The following is a 25,201-nucleotide window of genomic DNA, read 5'->3' as shown; positions in this document are numbered from 1 at the left end:
CCCACTGCAAATGAGGTTGTGTAAACCTGAGAAAAAAAATCCACCGCGATGGTCTGTGATGGAGTCAAGACACTGTCTTGTCCTGGAGCCCTGTGAGAGGATGGTTTCAATGAGCAGACAGGAGCGCGAGCAGCGGACCACATGAGAGAAGCCGTGATGGAAACCCCTCTGCACACACTGCAAATCAAAGCAAAGCCATGTAAGTGTTTTTCCACACACTTTCAGGAGACAGGGAGGGGATGGACCCAGACACCAGCGCAGTCTGTCTTGAAATTAAAATGTGTGCTCTGTGTACAAAAACTGAGAAATGTGATTTCTCATAGCAGGCAGGTCAAGAAAAGAGGTGCTGCAGACAGAGCATTGCTAATAAAATATATTGATATTATTTAAGAGAGACTGACGGACTGATATTGGTTAGAGATGGACGAGAACACTACACCAAAGGTTTTATGTAAAGAAGATTACACTGGAAGTACAGCTGATGTAGGTGAGGTAAACTCCAACAAAGAAGGTTCAATTTATGCCAAAGAGTTGTAGCAACTAAGCAAGCTTAAAATGATTAGTCTGATTTAAAGCTGTTTCTCACAATGCAATACCAAAATGTGGTGCGGGCACAGAAAATCATGCAGTTTTCCACATGATAACTATACACACCGAGTCTGGTGCGCAACAATAGGCTATCCACGTTGCCGTATTCCAATTTCTTGAAAATTAAATGAGGCCGAATGAGTTCAAATAGTCCTACAACAGTGCTCGGTTCCATCCACATAACAAAAAACGCATCCAGACAGAGAATGTAAGGCACTAACTTTAACTACTTAATACTACTTGGAGCTCAAATTTGAGGCTAACGCTAGCTGTTGTGGCTAATCCCGTTCCATGACCAACATATAACATTAGCAAGCTGTTGGGCGATCTCAAGCCATATATTGTCCTTTATTTGGTTGTACAGGTAGTCATCACTGTGTTTAGTATTGGAGTACAGTTGGGTGTTGTGAAACCACACTGATTTTCATTTCCCCATTTTGGCAGCAAGCTAGCATGACCTGGAAGTATGGTATCAGTTGGAACAAAGGGTTGCATTGGTCAAACGTATTTGTGCAGGCAGAAATCCACTGAAACTGAGGTCCGTCTGATTATTTTTCTTATGCCAGATGTTCTGAAAAAGTGTGTAAGCATTCATAAGAACCCACAAAATCAGTTTGGGAAATTTCCGTGCAAATGTTTCGGACAAATATCCGTGCGTGGTGTGAAACGGCTTTGAATTTAAAGTCTTAGCTATTGCTTCAGTTATGATAAAATTAGCTCACAGGATGTGAACATTTGACACATCATTGTAATGCCAGATGGGAGGATAAATAAATAAATAAATAAATAAATAGATAAAACAAGGTTAGGTTTCACATTAAACATAGTCTTTAGACCCATTGTCTAGTGCAGCTTTAAATGTTCTGTTCACTGATGTTGGCGCTAAATATGAATGGGAGCAAAAACATTATATTCCCAACTTTTAAATTCACACTACTGCCACAATATTCAAATAACTGCAATGAGGCAACACACAATTTATCCTAAATACATAGCCTATAGACAGCTTATGCTAATTCCACAGAGTATGACAAGTGTGTAACACCAGTGCAACTGTTGCATATAGCATCTCCAACGTCTCCTGGATTCATGGACAAGCTTGCTTCTGTACAGCCGGGTTTTTGATACAAAAACAGGGCCTGCTTTGATACCGAGTGCAAATATTGACTCCTCCTGGACGATTTCACCACGGCCTGGGGTTGAAGGGATGCAGACCTCCCCTGCTCCCAGGCCTACTCCCCACACCTGCTGTGGCTGGCAGCCTTATTTACACCGGCACCCATTGGAAATGTCAGTATGAGGCGCAGGCCAGCCCGAGATGCACAGGGGTCATAGGTACACACATACACAGTCCATACATACAGACACTGACACACACTCTTCTCTGTTTCATCTCCAGCCCAGGGTTTTTGAGAGGCTGACAGGGGCTGCTTTCTTGGCGAAAACTAGGAGCTTTGCCAACAGTCTGTCTAACTTGAGCTTGAATTTCTATACGCACACACATACACTACACACACAACAGCCAAACAAGCTACAAGACCCAACTGACATATTCAATATTTTAAGACATCAATATCGGGCCAAACCTGACCTGCTTCATCTCTGCGGCAGTTTAGAGTTTCAGAGACTTCTAATGGATGTGGCGAGCGCAGGTAAAATCCCAGCGAGCTAGACAATACCCAACATTAAAGTCACACTGCTGTGCTCACTGGAGAGAGAACACACTAACACGGGGAAAATTGCTCAGAATGAAACCTTTGCAGGACTCTGACATTTTGTCACAGCAGATAAAACAGCATCCCATTTACCATCATCAAAGCATGCTATACAGAGAAGGCACAGTATACTCTCAGAGGGCCTGCTATTTTCATGAACCATTTAATGTGGCCTCCAAAGACATTTATATAATTTATCATTCTGAAGCGCCACAGAAAACCCTTTAGCAGAGAGAAAAACCCTGTTTGTTTCCTGTTTTTTCCTCCAACTTTGAAGCAAAAAAAAAAAAAAAAAAAAAAATCCAAATAAATCTTTTTTCTGAGGCCTGTTTGAGGAGGGATTCAGTGACCTGGACCTCCTCATGGGGGATCCGTATCAGCAGCGCACACACAAGCTGCTGCGCTTAAAACAAAGTGTTTTTTTTCCCCCACCCGTCTTTTCCTACATTTGTCATTGCTGCTTAATTTTGGTCACTTTTTTGTCTAGACCAGTCGATAAATCAAGTCAATAGCTGTGGACCCCAAACAGCTTGCTTTCCCCATGCTCCTCTCATTGAAGCTGCAGAGAGCCTGCAAGCAGGATAAAGAGGCGATTGGACGGGGCAGAGGAGGGGCCGCACTGGTAGAGGAAGGGATAAATGTCTCTGTGAGACATAGATTGCTTGTAAACGACAGCTTTGCTCCCGGTTGAAATCAAACAGCCAGACGGGCCTTCTATGCAGTGGCTGACAGTAGCAAAGTGGAGCGAATGGATTTTTGAGCAGATAACCCCCGTCAATTAGAAAATATTTTTGCAAGGGCTCGTTCTGAGCCATCATTGCAAGCATGGGGAGATCTCATTTGAAGAGTGCGGAAAGAGGAGGGGGTGGAAATCCTGGCAGCCTGAGTGCAGACAGCAGCACAAAGAGGCGATTTGAGTGAACAATTATTAGGCCGCACCAGACTTGACTGGTTTGTGTGCACATGGGAAATTCTTTAGCACATGGCAATTAAACACGGGTGGGTTGGGAAGGGCCTTGAACATGACCCAATTTTGACATCAAGAGGTGGCAAGCAGTGCCTTGATGATGTTTTGGTGACTTTGGCATAACCTGTTTTACAAGCAATTTGCCTCATTTTCAGACTCTTCCGTTTTGGCCTCTGCAGTGTTGATGAAGAACTCTGAATGCCATAACAAGTTTTCAGCACAGAGATGCACATAATCCTTTTTCCCCAACTCAAGTTTTATAGATATTTTTGGGCATAATTAGTGGGTTGATTGTACAGGATTTTTCAGACACACATGTAACAGATTACATCTTATAAGCACAGATATGCTGTAAATTTCTTGTTTTTAATACATATCTTAAAGGAATAGTTTCACATTTTGGGAATAGAGCTGCAGTCCAGTCGTCCTTACTTGATGGTTTGCTTGCAGCCCTTTTCGTGTAATAGCTTTATCTCTGGAGGCCAAAAGTATTTTAAAGAGATATAGACCCTGTGCTGTAACTTTTTTGTTTTTTTTTTGTTTTTTTTTTGTTTTAATTACCCACGACTGCATAATGTGCAATCAGCTCCCATTCCAAATATTTTCATTATGTCTTTACCCACCTCCTCCAGCCTTGGTTTTGCCCCTAAGAGCCACTCACAAGCATAACACCCACAGAAATATAGACTAAAATGAAAGAATAAATAAATTATGTCAGATTGAAATTTGTTCTGCGTTGAGCACAAATTATACATCTCAAACTGACTGCACTGACACCAGATCTGGCGGGGCATTAGCAGTCTTGGTGCGAACGAGGGAAGCCGTTTCTCTACTTCCTCTCGTGTTGACTTTGGCCAGGCCACGCTAATCCGAGAACAGGCTGGAGGGGAGCAGTCTACCTGGAGCGGAGTGTCAGCAAACTATAAAGAGAGAAATGTAGTACCAATCCATTTTTCTTCTCTCGTAAGCCCTCAGACGTCACCCTTTTGCACTTGCAGCCAAGGTTTTGTTTCATTATTGGAGGGGGGACAAATATAAAATGGGGGGTTTGGGGTCCTCTGCCAGAAATTTTGAGCATCAAAAGTGTACTTTACTGCATTCTGGTGATTTTTATGTACCAATTTGTGCCTTTTTTTGCATCAAATTATGGTGTTAATGTCTTAAACTTTGTCAAAGTAAAAGTCTGTGACTTTCATGTTTTTATTGGGGAGGACAAATGCACATGTTCAAAATATTGAGGGAGACGTGTCCCCTGCATCCACCCTGAAATCTAGACCTATGCTTGCAGCACATCTTAGCCTCTCTGTGTGCTATTCTTATGAGCCAGCAGCAGCACGTAACCACAAATAAAAAAGAATCCAAAAACTGTAAAACACTGAACCACTGATCTCCATCCAGCTCACTGCATATGACGACTGAATGCACAGAAAGCTATGCAGGCGTCTTCGATAATAATGCATTCAGCAAGGCCTGCTAGTCTAAACATTGTGCCCAGTGCAGCAGGGTAGTTTGCAACCTAAAACTCTGCAGCTTTGACCTCTGTCAGCGCTGCGCCCTGCCTCAGGCGGCACCTCTCAGAGGTAGCTTCATATCCGGCGCACTGACTTTGTCTTGCCTTGCCACCACCACCAGTACAAGCACAACTAAGAAGCCACAATCACATACGTCAGTGAACCCAACACAGAGATTTTAAAGGGTGGTGATGAGTATCAGCCATGTTGGTGTACTCACTCTATGATGAAAAGCCAAAGGACTTTGCCGAGTGTCCACTTGAGCAGCGACTGGCTATGTGAACTATGTCATTTCATTCAACTCAGCAGCAGCATTGTCCTAAACTGCAACTGGAGGGATCTAGATTTATGGGTATGACATTCACAAGCAAGAGCGCCTTGCCTCCTACGGGACTCTGTATTTCTTTAGTTTAAATCTTGAGTTGCACTGAGTTATGTCGTGTTATTCCCTGTTCTCACTCAGACGAAACCTACACCCTCGTATTATTGGGACCTGACATTTGCAGTAACGCAGATGCTTTGCCAGCTCCTGCCAACTGACCTCCACCTCAAAGCTCCAAGTTCATAGGTGGGATAGCCAATAGTGCATGAATAACTGCTTTAAGAATAACAAGTACACGATCAAGTCTATATTACACCGGGGAGCTGACTGCAAACCCACACGTGTGCAAGACTTTCCCTCTCATTTATTATATTACATAAAAGGAAAAAGCATGTTGAAGCTGACAGGGAATGCATAAGGCTGAAATCCAATAGTCAATTTGGGTGTCAGTATGTTTATGAAATGCTCTCTATTCCTTAAATTGATATTACACATGCATTTGGCACTGTGGGGAAAATAAACTAATCTGGTCACCATCTTACCCTGGGCACCAGAAACACTGTGGCAAGTTCAAACTGCTGGCATGTCACGTCATATTGAATCAGCTGAAACGTACGTCATGTAAAGTCATGTCTCTTCTCCATAATTTTTTCCGATGGCTATTTAAAAATAAAGCCTCTAATGCTTAACAGTGGCAGCAGAGGCAGGGAGAATGCTGGGAAGGTAATTTGTTTTGAAGGTCAAGGGCATGGTGATGGATCCCTACTCATCTTTTACTGTTTAGCACTGAGAAAGACATAATCTCTACCTGAAGCACTTCCAATCAGTCATGCTGACACTCAGTATTATCTGCTAAGAGGGAAAGATCACCTACGACCATTTTTTTCCCCAGAGATTGACAATAAGCGATAACCTTGACTACACACACCTCTAAATTCAAGCCCAATCCCATTTCTTATTTTTGCCTCTACCTCGCCACCTTGCCCCTGCGAACAGAGTTTCCAGGGGTAGTGGTTGAAATCTTCCCCTATGAAATGATACAACACTCCTGATATTTCACTGGTAGTCACTGATGCTGGAGTTATTTAAAAAGACGCTGAGTGTTGCCCACTGCTGCCTGCAGTGGGGATTTCTCTTGTGTGGGCTTTAAGCTTCCTTTGTGGTTCTCAGAATGCATGTGATTTGCTCTAAACTTAAGTTTAGTCATAATATAAACAAACTGTTTCATCACCAGGCCACTGGCGATGCATTGTAGGCTAGCGTTAACAATCTGTGTCCCTACCCTACCAGTCTGCACTGATATTAGAGCAGCAGTAACAGTGCAGCAACTTCGCCACTGGACTTTGGTGAAATTTTGGTCAGCATATGCCACCAAGGGGGAGGGGCAGGGGTGTAAATATAGACAGTGCAGACAATGCAGTTGCACTGGGGCCCATGGGATGTTGGGGGGGCTTATGAATGACTCAGATTGCCACCTCCTGCAACATGGAAGTATGTCAAAATGCAAAACTGTCATGTACAAATCAGCAAAAACAATGTAGCATTAGCTGGCTAGCCAGTTAGCAACCAAGAGTTTGGCATATTAGTGATTTCTTTTGTTAGGCTTGTTATAAAGAAAGGACCATAATACATTGAAACAACATTAAATAAGACAATACGATGGCTATCAGAGTTCTTGTGCCTCCATTTGGAGGGCCATGTAGCCCTTACACTTCACCCTACTCCTTTATCCCAACCCTACCCCTATGCATGAACGTGCACAACAGCAGGGTGAGGGCCAAGGGGTTGGGTCAAGGAGTGTATTGGGTGTAATGGTGGCTGTTTTTGAAAAACGACAGCCAGTCAATTTTATCACCAACTCTCACTGTGGTTTGCAGGGATTCATTGGGTTTGACGATCTTAATTTGCTGCAGCTTCAGCCCATCCATTTGCTCACAACCTGTGAAAACACTCGGGGGGCCGTACTTATGAGACAATAAACATTTACAGTGCGTTAAAAATTTTAGGAGCGCGGATGGCTCCAATCAAGCAACTGACTTTGTGCAATTTATCTTTGTCCATCAACGGGTGCCACAGATGGCTGCTCTAGGGCACAATCTAAACTGCCACCAAATCAACTGTGAGAGCATGCATTCAAATATACTTGAGAAATATATTTCAACACTTGCAGGCAGGTATAAGCATTGAATTTCCAGCATGTGTTGAATCTATCCGTTGCATGCTCTACCTGAAGCACCCTGCAGCTGACACAGCGGGTGGTAAGTGCAATGCTCTGCGTGAAATGAATGACACTTCCAGCTCAAGGCAACACTGCCAATCTTGTTGAGAAGTAAAGTTTGTATTTCAGTAACAAGTACAGTACGAGAAGCTCCCTGCCGAGATGTGAAACTGCTTGAGATAATAGTAGCACGGCTCATGGGAGGCGGCTCATTGACCTGGATCCAGACGAAGCCTTGCAGGATGTCATGTTGATTGGTAGAGAGAGGTAAAGAGTTTTTATATGGAGGGCCACTGATTGCAACGTTTGTGTTTCAGAGCACTATCACCATTAATTACATTAATTTCGCAGATGAGTTTGCTCAAAGAGATGTATGCTCTGCTGTGCTACCTGAAGACTACAACACTGCCAGCCACTATAAGCTAAATATAATCTGTTACATTTTTACCAAAGATACATGACGCACGAAGTTCTCAAACAGTGCTCTAAACTTTGCCCAAACTTTGTGCGAGGATGCTGGAGCAGATATATTATCACAAAAAAGTCCATAGTTGAGATAAAGCGCATATAAAAACAAGTAATCTGTACATTACCACAGCAGGGAATTTGGGTCATGTCCTAAAAAATACATTAATATAAATGAATGCATTCATGTAAGCACTAGAATGAAGAACACTTCAAAGGCAACTTTGCCAACTTTTTTTGTGCACGCATCATTTGGATGTCACATTCGGCATAAATGATCATTATACTGTTATGTTTCCACGGAAAATGTGTAAAATATGTATGAGGTATCCTGATTTACAATCTCACAACATTTCCCCTCAGTGTGCCTAATTCATTAAAAGCTAACACACACCAGCGCACGGATGCACACAAACAACTCGTCGACCTCAGAGCGAACAGCATGAATCCAGATGAATGGCATTATCAACTGAGATAATCTTTCTTCAACTGTGTGCACTGGAACACAGACGAAAAAAAACACCCTTAACTTTAAATCAGTAAAAGTATTTCAACTCTTGTGACAAGTTGTTTGTATAAACACTATTCAGCATCAAGAAATTTTGCTGGTTCAATTGACCATTCACAGACGTGTGGACTCAGACTACATGACTTGGACTCAAGTCAGACTAGAGTCACAAATTTGATGACTTTAGACTTAACAAAACTGAAAAGACTTGCAGCTCGACTTCGGCTTTGACACCAGACACTTGTGACTTCACTTGGACTTGAACCTTTGACTTAAAAGTACATTAACATTTATCTTTTTATTTCATTAAAGACATAAAACATACAATATCACAATGTTTTTGATCTTAACTCATAGTTGACAAACACAATGTTTACACTGCTTGACAGGCCTGGTGTGCCTAGTTACTGTTGCTAAACTATGATTGTACAATCGCCGTTGGGTCATTACTTCATGACTTTATATCTCCTACTCCTGCTTTTACCTCACCAATGCATGCCTAATCTTACATAACCATAATCTACTTATCGGAGTAATAGCAGGCCAGAATAACTTGGTTTCTACAAAAAGTTCTCACAATTCAAAACTGGCCCACGAAAGAACAGCAATGAATTATGCAGACAAGCACAGTTCACATAGTTATTATGCGACAGCGTCACAAACTAGTGCCTCCATCTAAGACTAGAAATTAGACAAACCTATTTTCAGGCAGCCATACGGAGCATCAGTGCCGTTTATCAAGCTGTCGAAAATTACAATTTAACCAGCCGTCTAGCCTGCTTGGACCATATCAAATGACCGCTCAATTAAATTAAAGTGCATAGGGTTGTGTGTCTCACCGCTGGGTTTTCCAGGCCTTAACTGTGGCTTACACAGCTGTTTCTACCCTCCTCATCATCAGATACAAGGGGAGGGGCCCCTGAAACCAACACTGTCTGTGCTACGACCAGACCATGAGGCAAACCCTCTGCATATCGATCCATCTTTACTGACACAGTGCATGAATGTACACTCCCAGGTACGTTAACTTGGCAGGTTGCCACTTCCCCGGGCATCATGTTGTTTGTTTGAGCCAAATTATTTGATTGCATGTTCTAGATTAATTGCATGCCAAAGGGAAAAGAAAAAAAAGTATTCAGAAATATTGAGGAAAATTACCGTTACATTAGGCTTAATTAGAAAACCACACTCCACACCATTTTTAACATCACAGCTTGTTGTGAAAATTGAGAATGAATGGCTTCAGTCCATTTGTTTCATGCGTTCACCCACTCCTAATTTAGAAAATTAAATTAACCAAACCACAATATCATCAGAAACCTTTGCCACTGGTAATAGATCAGGTTACAAAAGCTGCAGTGAGGGACTGTCACGCATGGCTGCATGCATGTTTCTGTGGCGCTGGTGTCTCCACATGTGTGTGAGCGGGATCATCCGCGAGTGCATATTTTGTGATACAGTTGTGTCCAAGGGTGTGCGACAGCGTGTTTGTGAGTGCACATGGGCTCAAATGTTTGCTTGGTGTGTTTATTACCCTCTCAGATCTGCAGCATGACTCATATTTCATGTCACATTTAGCACAGCTTCGAGAAGGAAGAGCCGGCTGGCAAAGTGCAAGTCCCCTGGTGAGTGGTGGTGAGGGGGGGGGGGGGGGGGCATCGAACAAGCCCACAAGATCTCAAACAAGACATTCTTGCATCTCAAACTGAACAGTGAAAGGGACAGTGAGAGGGAGGGGAAACAAGTGGGTCCCCTTAACTGATAAACACACTGGACATCTACTGGTGTTTGGCCCAGCGGACAGGAAACACCAACAGTCTGATCCAACCGTTTGGAACGTTTGGTTTTCTTTGAGTCCAGCCTCTTGGTGGCGCCCCGGGGGAGTCTGGGAGCATACATCATCTGGCCAGCCGCTGGGCAAACCCCGCTTGCCTCCATCACTTTTTCCACTTTGAGAAATTGCCCGAATGCCTGCTGCCTTTGGATAGCTTGAGGGATTGCTTGCTTGTTTTTGCTGAGACTAAATGGTTTGAAAATTGAAAAGAGGGCACTCTGAAATGTTAGCTCTAACAAATGTTGTGCAACCATTGTAAATGCTCCCTAAGAATTACTGCCCGTACTGTGTTAGGTGTGGATTGATATATCTGAAAATTAAACAAACAATAATGAAATAATTGCTATTTCAATTTAATAATGTCACTCAAGATAATTCACCAGGGAGATCTGTAGTTAGGGACTGTACAAAAATTATTTGGGGTGTCAGAAAAGGAAAAATTAATACTATCATTTTTAATTAAAAAGTCATCAATTTTATAATTCTTAACTTTACTGACATGTATTTAAACGTGTTTGTTGTTTCAATTTTCCCTTGTGATATTCATCATATAAAAGAGAGGTCAGATAGCATGAAAAAGATGGCTTTCATGTTTTTTTTTTATCATGAGACATTAGGGTGCATTTGAGAAACACAAAATATGTGGATATTATAAATGAATTGTGACTGAAATTTGTCTCTAGGAAAGAGCTTGTACGTTTTTGTCACAAGCGTAAGCAGTCAACACAAGCCAGAGCTGATTGCCTGGGCCCAGCTCACACATTAAGTGCACATCTGGTCATTTAGTAGCTCATGGTTGGTATATCATTATCACTAAATGGAAAGTATGTTTGGGCTAATTTTCACTTTGTATACAAGCATTGATGGTGTGCATTGTAATGGTAAATGGTAAATGGACTGCATTTGTATAGTGCCTTTCTAGTCTTCCAACAATTTAAAGCGCTTTTACACTACGTCATATTCACCCATTCACACACAAACAGTCACACACACTGGTGGCCAAGGCTACCATTCATGATGCCACCTGCTACTCAGTAACCATTTGAACACACTCACAGACCGATGGAACAGTCACCAGGAGCAAAGTAGGGTTCAGTAGTGCCCGAGCACAGGAGTCTCTAACACAGCTGTCAATGATGTCAATCACTGCTCAACAACAACCGTCAAACTGTCAAACTAGGCAGGGACGATGATGACATATCAAAAATTTGGTTACTGCATTGCCTTTTTCTCAATGTTTTCATAAACATATTTTAGTGTACTGTTTAGCTGTAAAACGAGAACGTTGGTCCGGCTGTTGGGCGGTGCTTGGTACTTCAGTTCACTGTATCCAACATGCCAGCTGGGTCATAAACATTTAACAGCTAAACAGTACACTAAAATGTGTTTCAGAAAACATTTGAGGCAAGAAATGTTTGAATCTTGAATTTGAACAGCACTGCCTAGTTTGACAGTTTGACCAAAGTTTGCAAAGTGATTGACATGACTGACAGCTGCGTTAGAGTCTCCTCGGCTCTGATTGGTTGTTACTGACTGTGCCATGGTCTGATTCTAGGCAATGCCATTTGAAGCAGTAGAAAGAGGAGGAGGGGCATGATTTTTTACAGACAATCTGTCTCATTTACTTCTTTCAGAATATAGTGACAGTTACAGTAAATATGCAAAAGTTAATGTCAAAAACGTTACCAGCTGTAGCTTTAATGGTTAACCTGCACCAATTCCATACTGTAGTATTGTTGCGTGATATTGGGAAGGGGCTGCTGCTTTTACTTTGTCAAAGGGAGGATCAAATGAAATTATTAATAACACTTGGCAGAGTCTCGAATTTTTAAAGCATGAAAAATAATGTTCCACCCCTCCCCAATAAAATGAAAAATAATTTTCATACAGTCCCTTGCAGGGTTAGGACCAACATGAGAAATGACTTGGTGTCAAAGTGAGCTGTTTTTGGACTTAAGAACTGAACATAACATGAAACAGCTCCAAGCTGATGTTGCCCTCAGCCTGTGGACTGACAGTAAATGATGCGTATACACATATAAAATAAACAGACCCAGCAAACGCCTTCCATGCATTGTTTTCAAAATTAAAGACATCTTTTTTTAGGGATGCCCATGAATGGTGGCAACAGAGCCATAGTTTGCATGTCAGGCACATGCACGTTGGCAAAATTACAGCTTCCTGCCGTGGCATGTCCCAATGCTTTTTTTTTTTTTTTTTTGCACACCAGCCTGTTTTATTTGTAGTGCCTGTTTCTATTAGGCTGATGGAGTGCAGAGCAGCAGCATCTGTGCCCCTAACCCCCCATCCTCCATGTCTGCTCGGGTGGAGAGGCCTGGGGCACAAAGCCACAGGCGGTGAGTGGAGGGAGGGGTGTAGGAGAGCATGTGGGGAGCGCCTCAGGGGTTCCTAGTTCTCTTTGCTTGTCTGGAGCCCAGAATTTCCATGACACGGGTGAACGCTGGCATCGTCGTGCTTTGCTGGTGATTTGAAATTGATGACAGACACTGGAAAATCATTGTTACGTTCAAGACGAATGAAAAAAGAATTGTTTCGAGGAGACAGGCATCGGGGGCTTAATTGCCTTCTAAATCAGAGAGCATCTACAATGTAGTTTGCATCATGCCAATAATGCTTCACAGATAGGAAATACTGGCTATAAATCAAAAGTTTCATTAGGGGACCTTCAATAAAACAGGCTGGTACAAGTAAAGGTGCCCCGTAGAGTTTTCTTGTAATCAAACAAAAGTCATGTTTGCAAAGCCACTTCTTACATATTTTAAATGATACAGTTTTTACATTCCTGTGTACCAGCTAGCATTCTTCTTCGCTACCTGTGCAGCTATATTTTTATGATGTCTTGACATGTTACCGCCACCTGTAGGTCAGCGGAATAATGTGAACCCATTGACAGGAATGTGATAAACTAACAGCTCCACAGCACTAGCAGGTCAAAAACTTCACAGAGAAGCTTTAAGATGAGACGAACATTTCAGCGGCCACTGCAGTCACAGAAAAAAAATCACCATATTGAACAGTGGACCAGCTGTTCCACACGGGTGCCGCATTAGAAAGAGTCCCCCTTGTCTATTAAAGTCTCTTTGAATATTGGTGGGCCAGGGGATGAGTATGTGGGCTCGTGAATGGAAGGGTGAACTGAAGCCATCACAAAGGAGACTTCAGTAGGAGGATGACGGAAACTTGTGGTCCGGTGTCAGAGGGCACCCGGCGGACAAGGCAGACAGTTTGGCGGAGGATTTGCCACCCAGCTCTGACAGAGGAGCTGTGGATCCTGGGAGGAGGAATCATCAAAGGAAAGCAACAGCAGCGATTCCCCATCCCGCACTGGAGGTTACGGGGCAGTGGAAGCAAGGGTAATGTTTTATCACCCCCACTATAAAGTGATTCTTAAAGGTTCAGATACTCAGCAGGCCTGCTAATGCGGTGTGTATTGATTCTTCACCTCAGTATTTAAACAACAAATTTGCTTCCATTGGCAATAAAAAGGCAACATCTACATGAGCAAACAACATAGATACACTGCAAAGATCAGACCTTCCCTCAAACATGATCCCTGAGAAGATACACAGAGGACCAAGAGAAGTTTAAATGCAAAAGGAAAAAACATTCAACTGTAACCATCCAATGACAAAGAGCTTACTGAAGCCCTATCCTAACAACCCAATCACCAGAAAAAATGTTGGCATTCTACATTTCTGCAAACCACAGATATGTTACATTTGCATGTTATTGTGTTGCAGATACATTGAAACCTTTCATTTCAACAACACTGTGGTTAACGTGGGATTAGGTTTGGGCACAAAAACCACTTAATTATGATGAGAAAAAGATCATGATTTGGCTTAAAATACCCAGTGGCTTTCGTGCCACTATCTCAGCAGGAAAAGCAGTGATGTTTCAGCTTTTTGTTCCACTTTCCCGGCAGGAAAAAACAGTGATGTTTAGGTAAAAAAACAACCGCTTTTCATGCCACTATCTTGGCAAGAAGAGCTGCATTGTCTCTATAAAAAACAACCACAGTTTGTGCCGCTATCCCAGCAAGACATGCATCCATGTCGTGCCATTGTCTTGGCAGGAAAAACAGCAGTGTCTTGTTAAAAAACAACAACAACTTTCATGCCACTTTCTGCTGCAGGAAAAGCAGCAATATTTCAGTGAAAACAATCTCGAGTGATGGCTAAAAAGCCTCTGGAAATGTAACAATTGCTCAATAAACGTAAGTCTTTCTTCTCAAAATAACAACCACTTTTCATGTCACTAACTCGTCAAGACAAGCAGCAATGTCTCGGTAAAACAACCACTTTTTGTACCCCTACTGTGGCAGGAAAGGGGGTCCATGTCATTGGTCCGACAGCCCATTGGTCCGACATCCCATTAGTCCGACGGTCCGCTGTGCTGAACGGCTCCCAGCGGGCATATTTCTACCTTGACGGTGCGCCGCGACCGGCTCTGGGTCAGCTGGCAAAGGCTTAAGGCGGAGCAGGCTCACGGCTTATGTGTTTGCCACTTTCTTTTTCATTTTAACCCACACCATGTTTTTTTCCTAACCCTAACCAAGTGGTTTTTGTGCCTAAACCTAACCAGACCTTAACCACAGGGCGTCATGATGATTTCGGAACAATGGGACTTCAGAACACTGGGTTTAATATGGTCGGAACAATGGGCTGTCGGACCAATGGGCTGTCGGACCAATGGGCAGTTCCCCAGGAAAGGCAGGGATATTTCAGTAAAAATATCCCTGTGTGGTGGCTAAAAAGCCGCTGGAAATGTAATGATGACTCGCAAAAAAAAAGGGGAAAAAAAAAGGTTTTGTTAGTTTTGAGCTTGGCAGGCGTCTTGCCTAGATGACACTCGCCATCTCCTGATGACAAAGTTAACTCATACATCCCTTTAAATAAACTTCATATGATATGTATGAAACATGCCAAAGGTAAAGCGCTCACGATTTGCAGAAACATAATATGCCAACATTTTTTTGTAGCAATTCGGCTGATCCCAAAGACCCAAAACCACACTTGAAAAATTTTGCTCCACCTTCAACAGTTTGAATGTCATTGTCCAACCTCATGCTTTGATGATGCATAAAGTGCAGTGAACCCTACAGGGAGAACATTCATTCTCTTACAAACGCAGGCTATTTTTGGGAGCAAATGCTTGTCAAACAAAAACAATTATTTTATTCATTTGTGGGGTGTGCCGTTACATTGCGGTGATGGAAACCCCTTCATTTAACTCCAAGTAGTAACCGTAGGAGCCAGCCAAGACAGGATCTCCAAGCTTCCTACTTTATTCCACACAAAATGACGATTGGAGGATCACCGCCAGGAAATGTTCAAGGACACATGAGACGAACCATTAGGCACGAGCATTTTTCGATTCTCCTCCATTCCTTTGGCCCAGGCTGTCCCCATTCTCCCAGCCTGGGGTGCTTCAGTCTCCAGCGGAGTGCTGTTGTGACATCGCTCATGTAAAAATCATGTCATCTCCTCTCCATTCAGAGTGTCCCCTCAGGTTAATGTATAGTAAAAAAGGAGGAAAAGTGTGCCACCCTTTCAAAGCCCACAGTCATTACCAGTGCTTTCAGCTGGCATGCCTCATCATCTCCCATAAAAACCTGCTGTGTCAAAGGTATAAAGAGACCATCTGTGCTATTTCCAGCATCCTGCCCTTTATAATAAACCTTGTGTGAGAATTGAAAATTAGAGCAAATGCACCACTTCTGATGATTCACTGTGATAAATCACGTCATGTTCATTTATTGGGACTGATGTAAAATCAGAGCTGAATAGTCGAGCTTAAAGCAATCCGTGCAAGATGTTATTCACCGAGCAGAGTACATTATGCTCATGATTTACATGTAGATACCCTTTAAGGCAAATTAGGAGCAATCAAAATCATAATTGCCCATCCACCGCTGCCTCCAGGCAGGGCTTCCAGGGCTCCATCTTTTGTCTCCGGCCTCAGTCGCTCACAAAGGCAGTCTAACCTGACTCACCTAACTGAAAGCAGCTGGCTGCAGTGGCTACCTGGAAGTCTGCTTAGCTTTACCTCGCACTCTGTAATTACATGGCTATTAGGGCACCTCCCAGCACCAAACCACACAGAGGGCCAAATTCAAAAGCTGTCAGTGATTAATTACCAGTTGCCCACTGAGTTGAGGATATCTGAGGGGATTGGCACAACTGTAACTGTATCAGACCACTGGGATTAGACACTTTGTAGGGCGGAAAGGGGGAGTGGAGCCCAGCTTGGCCACAAGGAGTTGCACAGGAGTGATTAGGTTGAGAATTTTGCGGGCTGGTGTGTGTGTAGGTTTGCCTCTGCTGATGTGAATCAAATCTGGACTTGAATAAGCAAGCCAAACATATATCGCTGCATCTGCTTCTGGTTTGATTTTTTAAATCCTCAGACATAACAGCCAGCTGATATGACCCCGCTGCTGCCCCCATGCCCGTGACAACCAGCGTTGGGTGTTTAGTGGGGAAAAACAAAGTCCCGCACGTTACAAGTTGTATGCACTTTGGCTGGTGTTTAGCTGCCAGGCTTTTTGAAGCATTAACTTTGAGAAATGCTGCAGAGTGGGGAAAGGGGGGGGTATAGGGGAGGGGGGTTTGAGGTGTATGGGTGAGTAAACAGGGAAAGAGCAAAGCACCAGTGCTTGCTGACTGCACATTTTATTACAGTCCCATTAAACAACAGGCCCTGCTTGGAATGCAGATCCCAGGGGAGGAGAAGGTACACACACACACGCACCAAAAAAAAACCCACAAAAAAAACAAAACAGCCAGCCAATGCTGAAACAATTATTAGAAGGAGACTCGCTTCACGGTGTGGCACAGTGAGTGGGTGTGACTTCAGACATTTCACAACAACTTGGTTTGACGGTTTCGCTTCTCCCCGTAGACCTGAGACTATTTACACCGAATGTATGGTGTAAAAACTGTTTTTCAGACTTAAGGTGCAGTCCAGAAAGACCGACAAGGGATCAACATGAAAATGTGGCCTCGGGTCTGTGCTTAAAAGGAGCACACCACAATTTAGCATTGCACAATATTGGACTCAAAGTTTAGTCCAACAGGAAAGAAATTTATCAGCATCAATGCAGCAGAACCAAGATGTTGTCTTTTTTTATTCTGTGCATTCCCTTTGCTGGCGCCTTCATTGCCCGCAGTGAAACTCAACCGCCAGCAGTTCAGTTGCAGATTTGTGTTTTATGCTAGTGGTGCCCCATGTAGCCTGGAGCCGCTAGCCTCAAGCGGAGATGAAGAGCAGCCTACAGAGGGCCCAGACACACCAAACTGACATCAAAGAACTAGTGGCCACAAAGGCCGACTGTTGCGTTGTCTCACGTCGCCTGTGTCTCGGCCAAAAAGTTGCACTTGAACACACCGCAAAGATGACAGCCAACAGCCAACTAGCATGTATGTTCTACGCCTGCGTCCATACCAGTTTGTATTCTTTATTCAAAAAGGGAAACAGGAAGACCCACAGGGTGAATTCAAGATGCTAATTAGCCAGTTAGCACATTAGCACAACCTGCTGTTGAAAAACCAAGTGATATTTACCGTGCGCTAGTAAATAACACAAACGATTATGAACCATTTCTGCTGAAGAGCTCAAAGGCTAAAACATAGTCTTACCACATACAAGAAGTTTGTTTCGATCTCACGCCCTCTTGACTTAGGTCGCTTGTTTGCTTTCATCACTTCCGCTTCTCTTCTCGTAAACTGAGCTGAATTGCCAATCAGAGCGATGCTATTCACCAACCGGCTCAGCCGGCGAGGGTCAACTAGTGCCAACAACGCGGGAAACACCACAAAAACTGGGGCAACAGAAGCTCAGCAACTGCCCGATATTGACCAACTGCCTAACGCGGTGTTTGAGGGCCCTTAAGCTCACTTCCTTTCAGCTCCACACCCCCAGATTTCTTCCGTTCTAGCTACAACTGACGCCAACTTAAGTGAAATCACTTGACGAAATTTATTAGACTTTGCAGAGCTTTTTTTTAAAAAAAACAAAAAACAAAAAAAAGTCAATATTATAGTTATTGGATCATCAGAATCAGCTGCATTCATCCCCTGAGCACAGTGAGCGTCTGTGCAAAATTTCACAACCATCCATCCAATAGTTGTTGAGATATTTCAGTCTAGACCAAATTGGTTGACCGCCCAACACACATTGCCATCCCCAGAGCCATGATGCTCGCCAAAAACAATCTCAGGTTCAGACCCAATTACAGCCAAAGCGTGAAAATGCTTTTAGTCACTCAGAAGCTAATAACTGAGTGCTAAATGACAGCAATACCAGACACTGTTAGAATGACAAATCACCCCCAAGAATTACACCAGCATGAATAAAATATACTTCAACTCCATGACAGACTCTCACTGATAAAGATGGTACAAACTTCCTATGATTCAGAAACAACCTATAAACTATCCCAAAGCTATGGACCATTGCTCTGTCTTTGCAACCACTCCATCTTCTTTGACAGCAATAAAGTGAAGACTGTGAAAAGCACATTACGGCCCTCCCTTGAAAGAAAAAAGAAGCCACATCTGAGCCACGGGCCATCTCCCACACAGAAGAGAGGATAAATATTGAGTGAACCCATTCAGCATTCATATGAAGATATTTGGCCTCAGTATGTTAGGAGTTGCATGTGTAGTACACTACTGCATGATTGTTACAATATTAAAACACACTACAGTTTCTTCAAAGTGTACCGATGATATATGTTTTTACGTAATCGTAATTTAAAAATCAAAAAAGGGATAAATACTGGACATGAAAAAAAAAAAATGTAATCACATTTGAGAGTGCCAGTTTCCAAGATGGAGCTCGGTGCCGCCTCGGTTTTAGCGTCGTCGCGCTTCATTTGATGTGAAATGTTTTCATTGTTTTATTTCTGCCCTTTGCAGAGATGTGGTGGGAGAAAATAAATAGCAGACATATGATAGGGATTGAGAACAGAGAGCAGCGTGATTGTGAGAGTCTCATTATGGTTAATACTTCCAGTACTTGTGGCTCATTAATTCAGGCATTTCCACTCAGCAGATGACTCATTCGCAATTGATAAACCACTTGTGAAAACTAAAAAAACGTGGCTCTTTCATTTGGGATTATTACTTTGACCACTCTTGTTTCTTCTTTCACCTCTGGCTGATTATGATAATGATCCTTTTATTGTGTTGCTGTATGGATCTGGTAGGTTTGCCCCAGCAGAGGGGTCAGAGTGAAAAACAGAACAGTGCCTGGCATGAGTCAGGATTCAGCATCCTGCCCAAGGACACTTCAGTGCTGCAGCACAGATGCTTTCCGACACCTGTATTGTCCGTCCGAAAGATCCAGCCACGAGGCTCCTCTGCACAATGTCACAACGCTGACCTTCCTGGAGAGGTCGCCGACAGTATGTTCACACTTACTGTATTACATTCCCAGCTGGAGTTGTCTGAGGCCGGGATGCAGACAGATCCCTCCGCATCAAACTTTAAAAAGTTGTGAAAACATGTCAGCTTCCTGCAGCGCGGGGCTCAACGGTGCAGTCACACAGACAGCAGCCTACCAGAAACAAGCGCAATGTTCACATGTGCCTCACTGAGAGCACATGTGTTATACCCATGTACAGAGACATGCTATTTACAAATGAAAGATAGTGCGCTTCAATCTGATTTCAAGGACTCCTTTTATCCAAATTTAGAGGATCCTGTTTGACAAAGCTTTTATATTCTGAAAACAGATGATAGTCAGTGACCTTGTGGGCTTTTTTGAAGAATACTTCAAGAATTCCACATATCCTTGCTGGCCCAGAAAACCATGTATCTCAAAAATTTCAGCTTTTATGAGCTAATAAATCCATCCCTGTTTTCAGCTTTGTAGCAATGCATTTTTCACTTACACCAGTTGGTATTTAAATGGTGGATTTATCTTATCTTTAGACACAAAATACGTGGTTTTCTTTCAGTAGGGACTATATGCTAGTCTTTTGGACTACACAAAAAAACAAACATGCTATACACTATTAAAGTGCACTCAGTAGGGTGCAGATTGCCGCCAGGTGGCCAAGCGGCCGCCCAAGCTGTTCGCGGCCACTGTAGACTTTTCTTGTTATTCCAGCGGACACGTTCCAGAAGCTCCCAGAAGCTAAGAGAAATATGCGCCTTGTCTATTTTTTAAGGAGTCGCGGCATGACGGGCCTTTGAACGGCATTAGCTTTGTCTGTAGGCAACAGCACAAAAAAGTAGGACATCAATAAACACAATTAAAATAGAACAAAAATACCTAGATAGCCTACTTACTGATGTTAGGAGCACGAACATCAAGGAAAAATAACCAAATCTACAAAATCCGCAAGTCTACAAAATCGGGCAGCTACGGGTGCTTTCACACCTGCTCTGTTTGGTTCGGTTCAATCGAACTCAAGTTTGTTTGCACCCTGAGTGCGGTTTGTTTGGGCAGGTGTGAATACAGCAATCACACTCAGGTGTGCTCCAAACCAAACGGACAGAGACCTTCTTGAAGAGGTGGTCTCGGTGTCGTTACAAACAAACTCTGGTGTGGTTCGTTTGCGATGAGAACTATCCAAACCAACTGCTTGGGTTAAACATGAGCATGTTACAGTCCTGGAGGATTATTAATGTGCACCTCCTCCTGTACTGCCTTAATATGCACGTTCAGCACATCCAATGCATCAAAACATTGTTTTCTAGTTGGAGCCGCGCCTCGTTTTCAAACTGTATGGTTTGACTAAAATGAACAATGACAGCAATATAGTCCACGATGAGCAGTGTTAAAATCAACCTGCGTAGTTGTCCCTCCATTGTGACATTAGAAAGTGTCACATTTATCTTGCAAGTGTACTCTTCTTCAATGTTCTGTTTACTTCCTGAATTTGTCCCGCATGGAAATTCTGACCAATCAAGAACAGCTTTCTCACTTCAGGCATTTGATCTGGTCCGCTTGTAAACGTTACCGTGAGAACACGAACCAACTCTGGGTAATTATGCAACTTTGTAACAAAAGTAGTCCCCGATTGGGACCAAAGCAAGACAACTCTAGGTCTGAAAGCACCCTGAAACACTCTGCTTCTGAAACTCTCCCAGTTTGGTATGACGTCATGCAGAGGACAGAACAAATTTGGGTCCAAGGTGGACCGCAAAGAGCGTCATCTCCTAGCTCCCTTACAGTCAAGATTGCAAACAAAAATGTGGATATACTCATCTCAAAATGTGCCTAACTTTAGTGTACAAAAACATGCTGGTTATGGAATTAATCTGCAGATGCTTCAGTTAAAAATGAGACAAAACTTTTTTATGGATGTCAGTTTTTGAGCCACAACAAAGGCCAAAATGTGACCTGCAACAGATGGTAATGTTAACCAATTTTAGCTGAATAAATTTCTGGAAAACTTGCAGCCCCTACCAGCTGTTTGAGAGGAGTGAGGTGACAGCAGTCAGTGACGGTATAGAACTGTCAAACACATTATGAGAGCTCATTGAGCATATAGTCATGCATGTACCCACAAAATATAAGGCTGATTGGCCCAGTAGTTTGTGAGATTAGCTGCAGACAAACAGAAACACACAATCACTAATGCACGACCACACGCATGATCCCCTAAAGGCTTATGTCTGGTGGAAATGAATATAATAAATACAGACTGTGTTATGTCCATAGCCCTTAGCTGATGTATAACAACAGCAGCAAAACATTCTTCATAGCCTCATTGAAATTTCAACTGCACAACCATCAACTTTACATCAGAATTAAATACAAGCTTGTGAGGTGCAATTTGCATCCATATTGTCAGAAGACACCTGCAGGGTTCTTTTATACATTGAAATTATGTCTTTAATTTCTCATTCTTACAGGAGGTGTCAGTCACATGTTCAGGAGCAACACTGGCTGTTTTCCCCCAGTAATATTTGAAAATGATGCACAATAGAAAACGCTTTGACACAATGTGATGGTACAGCTCAAATTGTGCAGCATTCTCTCCAACATCCTTGAGCAACATCTCAAACACTGGATGCACCGACTAACCCAACCTTGACTCCATCCCAAAATGATCAGAATGCCGCACCACACTGGAGGAATAAATGTTTCCATCTACTGGTGAGAGATGTGAATTTCAGCATTTCTGTTTGGACAAGTGTGAGCAGACAACATCACAAGTCAAACAACCTCTCAGCACTTCTATGTATAGGGCGCTGTTAAATACCTCTCTTTCTGTTAAGTGTAATGGCCAGTCAGCTGTCTGCATCCCTCACAGCAGAACCTCCCCAAACTATCAACACTGTCCAGGCAAACTGTCATGTGTCATCGGTTTCAATGAAAGAAACGTCCATTCATTCTTACATTAACTCTGCTGTGTGAGTCAAACACAAACAGGCTTCAGATGCAGCGTCTCACACACCAGCAGACAAACACATGTCCAGAATGCACTGGGAGGAAAGAAGTTTTATTTACCTGGAGGGCAGCTGCATTCAGGTGATGTTTGTCTGGCAGTCCGAATCTTGACAAAATTTTCATAGGAGCGCTGAAATTTTAAAAGAATGTTTATTTAAATGCACACATTTCAATAAAATTAAAGTATCTGGTGTAAATAAACAATTAACAAGAACAAGTGCAAGAGTCAGTCTTACCTGAGAGAGCAGCTCATCCACTCTTTGCTCAATCAATGAATTAAAATCATCCATGGAGTAGCCAGGGGCATGGATAAAGGTGTGCTCGTCATTCCCACTCTCCAAATCCACAACCCGGCTCTTGATATCAGCTGTGTTAATGCTCAGAAGAATGCAAAAGGCGATGGACGCCACTGAGCATAAAGACGAGATAATGTTCAGCACTGTCGTGCGGCAATACTGTCGCTTCTGAGGCGCCACTTCTTTCTCCATTTTTTCCACGCACTTAGATGCTCCTCTTGCCTCCGCGATCTCCATTTAACTACAACTACGCGCGCTTGTTGGGAGCAAACTGCATCTGGCGCGGAGTCACGAATATATGGCACACTGTTCTGCGTGTGTGTGTGTGTCTGGAGAGAGTGCGCCTGCGACGCAGCGTTCACGTACAGTGACTTTGGTGGTGACAGAGACAGATAGATGAGTGGCGCTCCAGCCAAAGCGAGCCCAACCTGTGCCGACGGCTCCTGCAAAACTTGTTGCACCGAGCCTCTTTTGCACAGTAGTCTGCTGCTGCTGCTGCTGCTGCTGCTGCTGCAGAGGAAATTGCTATAATGCACAATAAAGTAGAAAGAGAGGCTGGGGAAAACGAAGGCAGCGCGCATGTAGTGGAGACAGCATTAGCGCTCGGAGCTTTACCACGGTGCAGGCATGCTCCCCCTCATTACGGCAACAACACGCCTCCAATCTGTCCTGACTGATTAACATAATTTATTGACCCGCTCCTTTTGCGCTCTTACAGTGGAGCACAAATGCCATTAACTGACATGAAACGGAGTTGCACTGAATTCCTGTCACATCTCCGGTTGTAGAATGCTGCGTAAAGAGGCAATTAGTTGCATTTTGGTGAAGTATGCTTCACTGTAAGGGCGCTGCAACACAGCACACACGTTTCACATAGTAAATCATGTAAGGAATCATCGTTTTTAAACTTGAAGAAAACATTTTCTGCAAACAGTGCATGGTTTATTGTTTCTTTTGGCGCTGCGTAAATACGCACGAAAATCTCAAACGCCTTTCTGAGGTTTAGGTGGATAAAGGCGCTGAACTTAACTGTGCAAAGAAGAGAAAAGAGCACGTCTTATTGACTGCTTGTGTTCAATAGATGTCATGTGGAGAGAGGAGAGTCACTGAGCCCCCGAGGAGAGCTGCTGGCGTTTAGCGACCCTCAGTCTGTGTCCCGCCTGTGCTGCGTGATGCCTTGCATACTGACAATATTATCCATGTTGTGTGTTTAGTTAGCACAGTGGCAGATAGTGCACACAAATCATGAGTCACAGTATGATGCTGGCAAAAAGTGGAATATTGAGATAATCCTGCAGGATTTCAAACTAAAAATACTGACAGAAATGATTTTTTTTGCACTTTGCATGACCTCTTATTCACATTCATAACTCAACAACTTGTCTGAATGACACAATGATCTATTATCTATTTACAAGGCTTACATAAGCATCAATACAACAGGAGTTCTGTCATCAACACTGAAGGCTGCAATTTCAGTTTAATGTGCAGCCTCTCATTTTGAGCAAGTCGTGAGCGCTATTTAATGAACAGCAATATCAGCATCTGTCCCTCTGCACTGTTCACCCATTTCATGATGTGAAAGTGACTCAGAATAGATAAGTCATTTTTCATACACAGTGAGAAATTCTTAATGGGGAAAGACTTCAAATATCCATAAACCTCTCCAGACTCCCGACTTCTCATTCTGAGGTTCCTCTCTCCAGCCTTTTTGCATTTTAATGTTTCTCTGCGAAAAGAGATCTTCAAAATCACCGGGAGAGAATGAGGGATGTCAGTGGAGTGCACAGAGGTCTGACTTATCTGTGACTTATTATTTGTCGGTGGCTGTTTTTGTTTCTTTTGTGCTCCCCAAATAATCAAGCATATTCTATAGTCCTGAACTTGAACTTCCTACATCCTGTGGAAGAGTATGTCCACAAAAATGTCTGTTTTTCTGCACAGTGTCAGAAGCAACTTAACATAAGAAATCCAATCCAATCTGCAGTATTTGAGTGCAAAACCTTTCCCTATGATGCTTCACATGATGAGGGTGAAATCAGAGAGATGTGGTGATTGTTAACACACACAGGTGATTTTAATAATTTTACCTGATTAGGTCTCTTCAGGTGAAAGAACACTTGATTGACATCTCCCTCCTTCTGCTGCTAGGGAAGGACAACTTTCCCCTTTTTTAATTCTTAATGGTAGATAGACTGAGTCCTCGGACTTCATGCAGTTCCAAGCTTCACCCTGCTGAGGTCTAATCAGCCAGAATACTTGGAAACACCTGTGGGGGTGTGCAAAGCCTTTACTGAAGACACCAGTGGCCATATTCACAAAGCTTCCTGGTGCTAAGAGTTGTTTCT

The 25,201-nt window shown here is 43.0% G+C and overlaps 1 protein-coding gene across 1 annotated transcript in view; it reads right to left on the bottom strand.

Annotated features, from left to right (window-relative positions):
* Positions 1 to 23,467, bottom strand: part of LOC126403931 (collagen alpha-1(XXV) chain) — a 192,656-nt gene extending 169,189 nt beyond the window's left edge. Inside the window, exons 1-2 of the mRNA XM_050066775.1 lie at positions 22,794 to 23,467; positions 22,618 to 22,687 (exon numbers count right to left, since the gene is read on the bottom strand). Of these exons, the coding sequence (XP_049922732.1) occupies positions 22,618 to 22,687; positions 22,794 to 23,090 (367 nt within the window). The 5' untranslated portion in view covers positions 23,091 to 23,467. The remainder of the gene's footprint in view (positions 1 to 22,617; positions 22,688 to 22,793) is intronic.
* Between the last annotated feature and the right edge of the window lie 1,734 nt (positions 23,468 to 25,201).

This window comes from Epinephelus moara, chromosome 17 (assembly GCF_006386435.1).
Source record: "Epinephelus moara isolate mb chromosome 17, YSFRI_EMoa_1.0, whole genome shotgun sequence".
Lineage (NCBI taxonomy): Eukaryota > Metazoa > Chordata > Actinopteri > Perciformes > Serranidae > Epinephelus > Epinephelus moara.
Note: the sequence above shows the minus strand (reverse complement) of the source record. Positions and strands in the feature narration are given on the sequence as shown.